Here is a 13,588-nt window from a genome sequence, read left to right on the forward strand (position 1 = left end):
AGAGAGACAGAGAGACAGAGAGACAGAGAGACAGAGAGACAGAGAGACAGAGACAGAGAGAGACAGAGAGAGACAGAGACAGAGAGAGAGAGAGAGAGAGAGAGAGAGAGACAGAGAGAGAGAGAGAGAGAGAGAGAGAGAGAGAGAGAGAGAGAGAGAGAGAGAGAGAGAGAGAGAGAGAGAGAGAGAGAGACAGAGAGAGAGAGAGAGAGAGAGAGACAGAGAGAGACAGAGAGAGACAGAGAGACAGAGAGAGGATGTGTGTCAGTTACCCGATAAGAGGAGCTTGGTGACCAGGCTGCGGACGGCAGGAACCATCTGTCTCTCTGTGAACACCTCAACATCCTCCAAACACAGGTGACTGAACACCACCTGAACACACACACACAGACACACCCCACAGACACACACTTTAGTGGAACGTATTTGAAAGAGACTTGGGATAAGATTAGACCTGATATCAGTGTCTAGTGCATTTGTAAGTGATACCATACTCCCTTCACAGTGGTCTGTCTGTCTGTCTGTCTGTCTGTCTGTCTGTCTGTCTGTCTGTCTGTCTGTCTGTCTGTCTGTCTGTCTGTCTGTCTGTCTGTCTGTCTGTCTGTCTGTCTGTCTGTCTGTCTGTCTGTCTGTCTGTCTGTCTGTCTGTCTGTCTGTCTGTCTGTCTGTCTGTCTGTCTGTCTGTCTGTCTGTCTGTCTGTCTGTCTGTCTGTCTGTCTGTCTGTCTAATAGGGTTCTATTTGAAACACACGTTAAGTCCTCCGCATACCTGGTAGGCGTCTATGAAGGGCTGTAGCAGGGCTCGCAGGAAGGAGGTAGTCCTCTGACCCTCCTCTGGTGATGTCACTTCCTGTTGACTGGTCTGGACTGCTCCACATTTCCTGAGTAACGAACATGCCTCCTCAAAGTCCTTCAGGACACACACCGGGGCGGGCAGACAGACACAGGGGCGGGCAGATAAAAATCAGTCACAATTTACCCACAATGTATCACAATTCTATGTTACGGGTGAAGACCTACCTGTGAGGATCTGCCAGTGATGAAGATGAAGTCGTTGGAGAAGAGGTCCAAGAGGAACCTGAAGTAGCTATAGATGTCCTCTGGAGACACAGAGAGACATGGTGAGACAGACAGGAACCAGCTACAGATGGAGGGACAAGGAGATGGAGAGACAAGGAGACAGACAGACAGGAAACAGCTACAGATGGAGGGACAAGGAGATGGAGAGACAAGGAGTCAGACAGACAGGAACCAGCTACAACTGGAGAGACAAGGAGACAGACAGACAGGAACCAGCTACAGATGGAGCGACAAGGAGCCAGACAGACAGGAACCAGCTACAGATGGAGGGACAAGGAGACAGACAGACAGGAACCAGCTACAGATGGAGGGACAAGGAGACAGACAGACAAGAACCAGCTACAGATGGAGAGACAAGGAGATGGAGAGACAAGGAGACAGACAGACAGGAACCAGCTACAGATGGAGAGACAAGGAGATGGAGAGACAAGGAGACAGACAGACTGGAACCAGCTGCAGATGGAGCGACAAGGAGACAGACAGACAGGAACCAGCTACAGATGGAGCGACAAGGAGACAGACAGACAGGAACCAGCTACAGATGGAGAGACAAGGAGCCAGACAGACAGGAACCAGCTACAGATGGAGGGACAAGGAGACAGACAGACAGGAACCAGCTACAGATGGAGAGAGACAAGGAGACAGACAGACAGGAACAAGCTACAGATGGAGTGACAAGGAGATGGAGAGACATGGAGTCAGACAGACAGGAACCAGCTACAAATGGAGAGACAAGGAGACAGACAGACAGGAACCAGCTACAGATGGCGCGACAAGGAGACAGACAGACAGGAACCAGCTACAGATGGAGCGACAAGGAGACAGACAGACAGGAACCAGCTACAGATGGAGCGACAAGGAGACAGACAGACAGGAACCAGCTACAGATGGAGCGACAAGGAGACAGCTACAGATGGAGCGACAAGGAGACAGCTACAGATGGAGCGACAAGGAGACAGACAGACAGGAACCAGCTACAGATGGAGCGACAAGGAGACAGACAGACAGGAACCAGCTACAGATGGAGCGACAAGGAGACAGACAGACAGACAGACAGGAAACAGCTACAGATGGAGGGACAAGGAGATGGAGAGACAAGGAGCTCTGTGAGCTGCGTGTCTAACTCACCTCTCTGTGAGCTGCGTGTCTATAACTCACCTCTCTGTGAGCTGTGTGTCTAACTCACCTCTCTGTGAGCTGCGTGTCTAACTCACCTCTCTGTGAGCTACGTGTCTAACTCACCTCTCTGTGAGCTGCGTGTCTAACTCACCTCTCTGTGAGCTACGTGTCTAACTCACCTCTCTGTGAGCTGCGTGTCTAACTCACCTCTCTGTGAGCTGCGTGTTGCGTGTCTAACTCACCTCTCTGTGAGCTGCGTGTTGCGTGTCTAACTCACCTCTCTGTGAGCTGCGTGTTGCGTGTCTAACTCACCTCTCTGTGAGCTGCGTGTTGCGTGTCTAACTCACCTCTCTGTGAGCTGCGTGTTGCGTGTCTAACTCACCTCTCTGTGAGCTGCGTGTTGCGTGTCTAACTCACCTCTCTGTGAGCTGCGTGTCTAACTCACCTCTCTGTGAGCTGCGTGTCTAACTCACCTCTCTGTGAGCTGCGTGTCTAACTCACCTCTCTGTGAGCTGCGTGTCTAACTCACCTCTCTGTGAGCTGCGTGTCTAACTCACCTCTCTGTGAGCTGCGTGTCTAACTCACCTCTCTGTGAGCTGCGTGTCTAACTCACCTCTCTGTGAGCTGCGTGTCTAACTCACCTCTCTGTGAGCTGCGTGTCTAACTCACCTCTCTGTGAGCTGCGTGTCTAACTCACCTCTCTGTGAGCTGCGTGTCTAACTCACCTCTCTGTGAGCTGCGTGTCTAACTCACCTCTCTGTGAGCTGCGTGTCTAACTCACCTCTCTGTGAGCTGCGTGTCTAACTCACCTCTCTGTGAGCTGCGTGTCTAACTCACCTCTCTGTGAGCTGCGTGTCTAACTCACCTCTCTGTGAGCTGCGTGTCTAACTCACCTCTCTGTGAGCTGCGTGTCTAACTCACCTCTCTGTGAGCTGCGTGTCTAACTCACCTCTCTGTGAGCTGCGTGTCTAACTCACCTCTCTGTGAGCTGCGTGTCTAACTCACCTCTCTGTGAGCTGCGTGTCTAAGTCACCTCTCTGTGAGCTGCGTGTCTAACTCACCTCTCTGTGAGCTGCGTGTCTAACTCACCTCTCTGTGAGCTGCGTGTCTAACTCACCTCTCTGTGAGCTGCGTGTTGTGTGTCTAACTCACCTCTCTGTGAGCTGCGTGTCTAACTCACCTCTCTGTGAGCTGCGTGTCTAACTCACCTCTCTGTGAGCTGCGTGTTGTGTGTCTAACTCACCTCTCTGTGAGCTGCGTGTCTAACTCACCTCTCTGTGAGCTGCGTGTTGTGTGTATGGCCAGAGCCAACATGGCCGGACGTATGAAAACATGCAGCGCCTGGTTCCTATAGGCCGCAACCATAAGCACCGCCCGCGCCCGCCTGACCACACCCTCCTCTGTTGTGAAAGGCGCAGCCCCCACAGGCCCCTCCTCCTCCAGCAGTGTGACACGGCCGTGGTGACAGCGAATCACAGAGCGATGCAAAGCCATGCTGGACGCCATTACCTGGTTTTCATCTGTAGAGGACAGAGAAACACGGCACACGGCGCTGAGGACAATTACAGGTGTGTGTGTGTCTGTATATCAGAACAGATACCTGATCAGTAATTACACCCACTAATCAGCCATGGCCAAGGAGCCTGTGTGTGTGTGTGTGTGTGTCTCTCATTTCTAAGTGTACCATACTGTACCATCTAGACTGGATCAGAGTAAACTGAATGTTCTTGGGGGGGGGGGGGGGGGGGGTTATACACAACACCTCTCAGGGTAGGAATGCTGATCTCAGTTTAGCCTGTTAGATCATAATGAATGAGACTGTTGGAACCAGGTGGGGACCTGATCCTAGATCAGCAGTCCTTGGATATGGGTTCCTGTATTACTGAGACAGAGCTCTATTGTAGAGTCCTGAATCCACATGGCCTGATCAGCCTGTTGGAGCAGCTCACACTAAACCCCTCTACCTGCTGAACGGGGCATATGTAGACAGCAGCAGGACCTACGGTTTACTATCGTTTCAAAAATCAGCATCTGTCTGTCCGCGGAAGAATCAACCAACCAATGGCTGTACACCTACCAGGCCAGTCCAGGCGGGCTCCGAAGCTGATCGCCAGTCCCTTGAGCCACAGTGTCCTCTGGGTGAGCAGCTCCCAGGAGATACCCTTCTCCTGTTCCTCTCCTGCTGATAATACCATGAAGCATAAAATAATTTAAATAAAACATCATCTTTTGTTAATGAGAGTAATGACTGCTGGCATACAGATGGTCCTCTTACTCAGCCGTGTGCCTGGGTCTGTGTTCTGATGGTCCTGGAGCACCAGGCAGGCCATGAGAGACCAGGGGCTGAGGATGGAGCTCTGTTCCTGGACACGAATCACCTGCTGGGCGAGCCAGCTCACACACTCCTGGGTCTCAACACTGGGCCTCTGGGGAAGGTCTCTGAGGGAGAGACGGGGGACGAGAAAGGTTTAGAAGAAACACAGTTGAAGCCGGAAGTTTACATACACTTAGGTTGGAGTCATTAAAACTCATTTTCCAACCACATTTCTTGTTAACAAACTATAGTTTTGGCAAGTCGGTTAGGACATCTACTTAGTGCATGACACAAGTTATTTTTCCAACAATTGTTTACAGACAGATTATTTCACTTATAATTCACTGAATCACAATTTCAGTGTGTCAGAAGTTCACATACACTAAATTGAATGTTCCTTTAAACAGCTTGGAAAATTCCAGAAAATTATGTCATGGCTTTAGAAGATTCTGAAAGGCTAATTGACACCATTTGAGTCAATTAGAGGTGTACCTGTGGATGTATTTCAAGGCCTACCTTCAAACTCAGTGCCTCTTTGCTTGACATCATGGGAAAATCAAAAGAAATCAGCAAAGACCTCAGAAAAACAATTGTAGACCCTCACAAGTCTGGTTCATCCTTGGGAGCAATTTCCAAACGCCTGAAGGTACCACGTTCATATGTACAAACAATAGTATGCAAGTATAAACACCATGGGACCACGCAGCCATCATACCACTCAGGAAGGAGACGCATTCTGTCTTATAGAAATTAACGTACTTTGGTGTGAAAAGTGCAAATCAATCCCAGAAATCAATCCCAGAACAACAGCAAATGACCTTGTGAAGATGCTGGAGGAAACAGGTACAAAAGTATCTATAACCACAGTAAAACGAGTCCTATGTCGACATAACCTGAAAGGCCGCTCAGCAAGGAAGAAGCCACTGCTCCAAAACCTCTAGCCAGACTACAGTTTGCAACTGCACATGGGGACAAATATTGTACTTTTTGGAGAAATGTCCTCTGGTCTGATGAAACAAAAATAGAACTGTTTGGCCATAATGACCATCGTTATGTTTGGAGGAAAAAGGGGGAGGCTTGCAAGCCGAAGCACGGGGGTGGCAGCATCATGTTGTGGGGGTGCTTTGCTGCAGTAGGGACTGGTGCACTTCACAAAATAGATGGCATCATGAGGACGGAAAATTATGTGGATATATTGAAGCAACATCTCAATTCATCAGTCAGGAAGTTAAAGCTTGGTCACAAATGGGTCTTCCAAATGGACAATGACCTCAAGCAGTGTGGCCATCACAAAGCCCTGACCTCAATCCTATAGAACATTTGTGGGCAGAACTGAAAAGGCATGTGCGAGCAAGGAGGCCTACAAACCTGACTCATTTACACCAGCTCTGTCAGGAGGAATGGGCCAAAATGCACCCAACTTAATGTGGGAAGCTTGTGGAAGGCTACCTGAAATATTTTACCCAAGTTAAACAATTTAAAGGCAAAGCTACCAAATACTAATTGAGTGTATGTAAACTTCTGACCCACTGGGAATGTGATGAAATAAATAAAAGCTGAAATAAATCACTCTCTCTACTATTATTCTGACATTTCACATTCTTAAAATAAAGTGGTGATCCTAACTGACCTAAAATAGGGAATTTTACTAGGATTAAATGTCAGGAATTGTGAGTTTAAATGCATTTGGCTCAGGTGTGTGTAAACCTCAGATGTCAACTGTATGAGCAGAAGGAAAGAGTTGGTTTTGTTCTGAAGACCAACATGAGACCAGATGACAGACAGAGCTGGTTGTGTACCTGGGTAGGAGGTTGTATTCACAGCGGTCCACCCTCCCCTTCGTCAGCTGTCTGACTGACAGAGGCATGCCGAAGTATACATGCATACTGCCATAGTCCTCCTCCAGTACCCTCCTAGCCTTTAGTAGGCCCTATGGGGGAGAGGGGGGAGAGGGTTGGGGGTAGAGGGAGAGAGAGTGGGGGGGAGAGAGGAGGGGGAGAGACGGGTGGGGGTAGAGGGAGAGAGGGCATGAATACAGGGATGTGGTTGGATGGTACCAATCTCAGTGAATATAGGGTGTGGTTGGATGGTACCACTCTCAGTGAATATAGGGTGTGGTTGGATGGTACCACTCTCAGTGAATATAGGGTGTGGTTGGATGGTACCACTCTCAGTGAATATAGGGGTGTGGTTGGATGGTACCACTCTCAGTGAATATAGGGGTGTGGTTGGATGGTACCACTCTCAGTGAATATAGGGGTGTGGTTGGGTGGTACCACTCTCAGTGAATATAGTGGTGTGGTTGGATGGTACCACTCTCAGTGAATATAGGGGTGTGGTACCACTCTCAGTGAATATAGGGGTGTGGTTGGGTGGTACCACTCTCAGTGAATATAGGGGTGTGGTTGGGTGTGTTGGAAACTGACTTATTGACTTGAGCACATTTTAGTATGTTTAAAACTAGTTAAATAAAACATTTAAATATATAAAGTGGCCTAGCAGCAGTGATTCAGATGCTATGGGTTAGAGGGAATGATCTATGTGCAAATATATTTGGGGCCAGAGGCAAAGTACAAAAGGGTATCTCTGAGACAGACTGTTCCCATAAGGGTGAGATAAGAGGCATATGATTGACCTAATATTATAGATGGTGAACTATTGCCCTATAACACTGTCCGATAGCTTCACTGTTTTACGTCATTATATTATCTCTGTTATAGCTTCACTGTTTTATCTCTGTTTTATACCATCTCGGTTACATTTATACTGTTTTATGTCATTATATTATCTCTGTTATATTTATACTGTTTAATGTCATTATATTATCTCTGTTATATTTATACTGTTTAATGTCATTATATTATCTCTGTTATATTTATACTGTTTAATGTCATTATATTATCTCTGTTATATTTATACTGTTTAATGTCATTATATTATCTCTGTTATATTTATACTGTTTAATGTCATTATATTATCTCTGTTTAATGTCAGTATATTATCTCTGTTTAATGTCAGTATATTATCTCTGTTTAATGTCAGTATATTATCTCTGTTTAATGTCAGTATATTATCTCTGTTTAATGTCAGTATATTATCTCTGTTTAATGTCATTATATTATCTCTGTTTAATGTCATTATATTATCTCTGTTATATTTATACTGTTTTATGTCATTATATTATCTCTGTTTTATGTCATTATATTATCTCTGTTTTATGTCATTATATTCCCTGTTTTGCATCATAATATTCACCTTGAGTAGGAATGGGACGCTTTTTCCTCAAATAGAAGTCTGTGTATGAGTCTGGGTAATTATCAATGGACTGAGGCAAGGTGCAACAACGTGTCCTCCCTACTGACAAGACGACCGGGAGATGTGTGGGAGTCCTAAAGGTTGTGGACTCGGTCTGGGACGATAACACCGCCTGCCGAGCCATAGAGATTCACTGTACTCCCTAGACTCAGAAGGGGAGGGGCTTGTTTTGTGTTTTCTTGTTCTCTAAGTCTTTTGTGATCACTCTCTCAGGAACCAGAAGGAGGAAGAGGAAGTTGTATGCTCCAGCTGTCCAACAGGGCAGATAGGAGGGCGATGAGAAGTGTGAGGCCTTTTTTGCCATAGGTCAGGGGTCAGTCTCAAAGGTGTAAACATACTAAATCAACTGAGAATATTAAATCATGTTATGTATCCTGTTTATAAGCCCTTTCATAGGGGGTCAGCTGCAGAACTAGGGGGTCAGCTGCAGAACTAGGGGGTCAGCTGCAGAACTAGGGGGTCAGCTGCAGAACTAGGGGGTCAGCTGCAGAACTAGGGGGTCAGCTGCAGAACTAGGGGGTCAGCTGCAGAACTAGGGGGTCAGCTGCAGAACTAGGGAGTCAGCTGCAGAACTAGGGAGTCAGCTGCAGAACTAGGGGGTCAGCTGCAGAACTAGGGAGTCAGCTGCAGAACTAGGGAGTCAGCTGCAGAACTAGGGAGTCAGCTGCAGAACTAGGGCGTCAGCTGCAGAACTAGGGGGTCAGCTGCAGAACTAGGGGGTCAGCTGCAGAACTAGGGGTCAGCTGCAGAACTAGGGGTCAGCTGCAGAACTAGGGGTCAGCTGCAGAACTAGGGGGTCAGCTGCAGAACTAGGGGGTCAGCTGCAGAACTAGGGGGTCAGCTGCAGAACTAGGGAGTCAGCTGCAGAACTAGGGGGTCAGCTGCAGAACTAGGGAGTCAGCTGCAGAACTAGGGGGTCAGCTGCAGGTCAAGTCAACAGATTATGTCAGAGGAAACCTGTGGGAAGGGGGGCCAGGAAAGGCCCACCAACGACCCCCCTACTACAGTCCTCTCTCACACAGGGGGGCCCACCCCAACGACCCCCCTACTATGGTCCTCTCTCACACAGAGGGGCCCACCAACGACCCCCCTACTACAGTCCTCTCTCACACAGGGGGGCCCACCCCAACGACCCCCCTACTACGGTCCTCTCTCACACAGAGGGGCCCACCAACGACCCTGCTACTACGGTCCTCTCTCACACAGGGGGGCCCACCCTAATGACCCTGCTACTATGGTCCTCTCTCACACAGGGGGGCCCACCCTAACGACCCTGCTACTACGGTCCTCTCTCACACAGGGGGGCCCACCCTAACGACCCTGCTACTACGGTCCTCTCTCACACAGGGGGGCCCACCCCAACTTACGGTCCTCTCTCACACAGGGGGGCCCACCCCAATGACCCCCCTACTACGGTCCTCTCTCACACAGGGGGGCCCACCCCAACTACGGTCCTCTCTCACACAGGGGGACCCAACCCAACGACCCCCCTACTACGGTCCTCTCTCACACAGGGGGGCCCACCCCAACGACCCTGCTACTACGGTCCTCTCTCACACAGGGGGGCCCACCCTAACGACCCTGCTACTACGGTCCTCTCTCACACAGGGGGGCCCCACCCTAACGACCCTGCTACTACGGTCCTCTCTCACACAGGGGGGCCCACCCCAACTACGGTCCTCTCTCACACAGAGGGGCCCACCCCAACGACCCCCCTACTACGGTCCTCTCTCACACAGAGGGGCCCACCCCAACGACCCCCCAACTACGGTCCTCTCTCACACAGAGGGGCTCACCCCAACGACCCCCCAACGGTCCTCTCTGTCTGGCTGGCTAATTAACATGTGAACACGGGGGTGTGGTTGGGTCGTACCACTCTTAGTGAACACGGGGGTGTGGTTGGGTCGTACCACTCTTAGTAAATATAGGGGGTGTATGGGTCATACCATGGTGGTCTCTCTGGGCTTGGGGACCCCCAGTAGTTCATGTGCCAGTAGAGACTCCTCCAGGACCCTGTCATAGCTGATACTGATGGGGACCAGCGTGATGTCATACACCTCCCCTTTAAAGAACGGCTCCAGGACCATGTGCATCATACCTGCAGGGACAGACAGGTAACAGGACATGTTAATGAGACAGCCAGACAGGTAACAGGACATGTTAATGAGCCAGCCAGACAGACAGGTAACAGGACATGTTAATTAGCCAGACAGACAGGTAACAGGACATGTTAATTAGCCAGACAGACAGGTAACAGAACATGTTACTGAGACAGACAGACAGACAGGTAACAGGACATGTTAATGAGACAGACAGACAGGTAACAGGACATGTTAATTAGCCAGTCAGACAGACAGGTAACAGGACATGTTAATTAGCCAGTCAGACAGACAGGTAACAGGACATGTTAATGAGACAGACAGACAGGTAACATGACATGTTAATGAGACAGACAGACAGGTAACAGGACATGTTAATGAGACAGACAGACAGACAGGTAACAGGACATGTTAATGAGACAGACAGACAGACAGACAGGTAACAGGACATGTTAATGAGACAGACACAGGTAACAGGACATGTTAATTAGCCAGTTAGACAGGTAACAGGACATGTTAATGAGAGACAGACAGACAGACAGACAGACAGGTAACAGGACATGTTAATTAGCCAGACAGACAGGATACATGACATGTTAATTAGCCAGACAGACAGACAGGTAACAGGACATGTTAATTAGCCAGCCAGACAGACAGGTACCAGGACATGTTAATTAGCCAGCCAGCCAGACAGGTAAGAGGACATGTTAATTAGCCAGCCAGACGTGTTAATTAGCCAGCCAGCCAGACGTGTTAATTAGCCAGCCAGCCAGACAGGTAACAGGACTTGTTTGATAGCCAGCCAGACAGGATGTGTTTGATAGCCAGCCAGACAGGTAACAGGACGTGTTTGATAGCCAGCCAGACATGTAACAGGACGTGTTTGATAGCCAGCCAGACAGGTAACAGGACGTGTTTGATAGCCACAGACAGGTAACAGGACGTGTTTGATAGCCACAGACAGACAGACAGACGAGCACACACCCCCATTCACCTAACTTGGGTGTGAGGGACTTGAGAGTCCTGCTCCTCAGACCCTCCACATAGAACTCTACAGGAGCATACCCTGTCTGAGGAGAGAGAGAAGACACTAGTTACAACTCTACAGGAGCATACCCTGTCTGAGGAGAGAGAGAGAAGACACTAGTTACAACTCTACAGGAGCATACCCTGTCTGAGGAGAGAGAGAAGACACTAGTTACAACTCTACAGGAGCATACCCTGTCTGAGGAGAGAGAGAGAAGACACTAGTTACAACTCTACAGGAGCATACCCTGTCTGAGGAGAGAGAGAGAAGACACTAGTTACAACTCTACAGGAGCATACCCTGTCTGAGGAGAGAGAGAGAAGACACTAGTTATACCTCACAGGAGCATACCCTGTCTGAGGAGAGAGAGAGAGAGAGAGAAGACACTAGTTATACCTCACAGGAGCATACCCTGTCTGAGGAGAGAGAGAGAAGACACTAGTTATACCTCACAGGAGCATACCCTGTCTGAGGAGAGAGAGAGAGAGAGAGAGAGAGAGAGAGAGAGAAGACACTAGTTACAACTCTACAGGAGCATAACCTGTCTGAGGAGAGAGAGAAGACACTAGTTATACCTCACAGGAGCATACCCTGTCTGAGGAGAGAGAGAGAGAGAAGACACTAGTTACAACTCTACAGGAGCATACCCTGTCTGAGGAGAGAGAGAAGACACTAGTTACAACTCTACAGGAGCATACCAGGTACAACCCTAACTCTGTAAACAAGGGCACCCTCATAGACGTCATCCTGACCAACTGGCCCTCCAAATATACCTCTGCTGTCTTCAACCAGGATCTCAGCGATCACTGCCTCATCGCCTGTATCCGCCACGGAGCCGCAGTCAAACGACCACCCCTCATCACTGTCAAACGCTCCCTAAAACACTTCTGTGAGCAGGCCTTTCTAATCGACATGGCCCGGGTATCCTGGAAGGACATTGACCTCATCCCGTCAGTTGAGGATGCCTGGTCATTCTTTAAAAGTAACTTCCTCACCATTTTAGATAAGCATGCTCCGTTCAAAAAATGCAGAACCAAGAACAGATACAGCCCTTGGTTCACTCCAGACCTGACTGCCCTCGACCAGCACAAAAACATCCTGTGGCGGACTGCAATAGCATCGAATAGCCCCGTGATATGCAACTGTTCAGGGAAGTCAGGAACCAATACACGCAGTCAGTCAGGAAAGCTAAGGCCAGCTTCTTCAGGCAGAAGTTTGCATCCTGTAGCTCCAACTCCAAAAGTTCTGGGACACTGAAGTCCATGGAGAACAAGAGCACCTCCTCCCAGCTGCCCACTGCACTGAGGCTAGGAAACACGGTCTCCACCGATAAATCCATGATTATCGTAAACTTCAATAAGCACTTCTCAACGGCTGGCCATGCCTTCCGCCTGGCTACTCCAACCTCGGCCAACAGCTCCGCCCCCCCCGTAGCTCCTCACCCAAGCCTCTCCAGGTTCTCCTTTACCCAAATCCAGATAGCAGATGTTCTTAAAGAGCTGCAAAACCTGGACCCGTACAAATCAGCTGGGCTTGACAATCTGGACCCGCTATTTCTGAAACTATCTGCCGCCATTGTCGCAACCCCTATTACCAGCCTGTTCAACCTCTCTTTCATATCGTCTGAGATCCCCAAGGATTGGAAAGCTGCCGCAGTCATCCCCCTCTTCAAAGGGGGAGACACCCTGGACCCAAACCGTTACAGACCTATATCCATCCTGCCCTGCCTATCTAAGGTCTTCGAAAGCCAAATCAACAAACAGGTCATTGACCATCTCGAATCCCACCGTACCTTCTACGCTGTGCAATCTGGTTTCCGAGCCGGTCACGGGTGCACCTCAGCCACACTCAAGGTACTAAACGATATCATAACCGCCATCGATAAAAGACAGTACTGTGCAGCCGTCTTCATCGACCTCGCCAAGGCTTTCAACTCTGTCAATCACCATATTCTTATCGGCAGACTCAACAGCCTCGGTTTTTCGGATGACTGCCTTGCCTGGTTCACCAATTACTTTGCAGACAGAGTTCAGTGTGTCAAATCGGAGGGCATGCTGTCCGGTCCTCTGGCAGTCTCTATGGGGGTGCCACAGGGTTCAATTCTCGGGCCGACTCTTTTCTCTGTGTATATCAATGATGTTGCTCTTGCTGCGGGCGATTCCCTGATCCACCTCTACGCAGACGACACCATTCTATATACTTTCGGCCCGTCATTGGACACTGTGCTATCTAACCTCCAAACGAGCTTCAATGCCATACAGCACTCCTTCCGTGGCCTCCAACTGCTCTTAAACGCGAGTAAAACCAAATGCATGCTTTTCAACCGATCGCTGCCTGCACCCGCATGCCCGACTAGCATCACCACCCTGGATGGTTCCGACCTTGAATATGTGGACATCTATAAGTACCTAGGTGTCTGGCTAGACTGCAAACTCTCCTTCCAGACCCACATCAAACATCTCCAATCGAAAATCAAATCAAGAGTCGGCTTTCTATTCCGCAACAAAGCCTCCTTCACTCACGCTGCCAAGCTTACCCTAGTTAAACTGACTATCCTACAGATCCTCGACTTCGGCGATGTCACCTACAAAATGGCTTCCAACACTCTACTCAGCAAACTGGATGCAGTCTATC

General features: G+C 49.2%; 1 protein-coding gene and 1 long non-coding RNA gene across 2 annotated transcripts in view; both read right to left on the reverse strand.

Annotated features, from left to right (window-relative positions):
- The window catches only part of gnpat2 (glyceronephosphate O-acyltransferase 2), a 52,869-nt gene that overhangs the window by 14,369 nt on the left and 24,912 nt on the right, over positions 1-13,588 (reverse strand). The window contains exons 6-14 of the mRNA XM_046299216.1: positions 10,922-10,997; positions 9,775-9,926; positions 6,313-6,443; positions 4,475-4,638; positions 4,229-4,381; positions 3,471-3,719; positions 1,021-1,100; positions 770-910; positions 273-372 (exon numbers count right to left, since the gene is read on the reverse strand). Coding sequence (XP_046155172.1) covers positions 273-372; positions 770-910; positions 1,021-1,100; positions 3,471-3,719; positions 4,229-4,381; positions 4,475-4,638; positions 6,313-6,443; positions 9,775-9,926; positions 10,922-10,997 — 1,246 coding nt within the window. The remainder of the gene's footprint in view (positions 1-272; positions 373-769; positions 911-1,020; positions 1,101-3,470; positions 3,720-4,228; positions 4,382-4,474; positions 4,639-6,312; positions 6,444-9,774; positions 9,927-10,921; positions 10,998-13,588) is intronic.
- Positions 1,834-3,299, reverse strand: LOC123995483. The gene is made up of 3 exons (XR_006831854.1): positions 2,617-3,299; positions 2,351-2,406; positions 1,834-2,238 (listed from the first exon to the last, which is right to left on the reverse strand). It is a non-coding gene; the product is annotated as an uncharacterized LOC123995483 (long non-coding RNA).

This window comes from Oncorhynchus gorbuscha, linkage group LG14, assembly GCF_021184085.1.
Source record: "Oncorhynchus gorbuscha isolate QuinsamMale2020 ecotype Even-year linkage group LG14, OgorEven_v1.0, whole genome shotgun sequence".
NCBI lineage: Eukaryota > Metazoa > Chordata > Actinopteri > Salmoniformes > Salmonidae > Oncorhynchus > Oncorhynchus gorbuscha.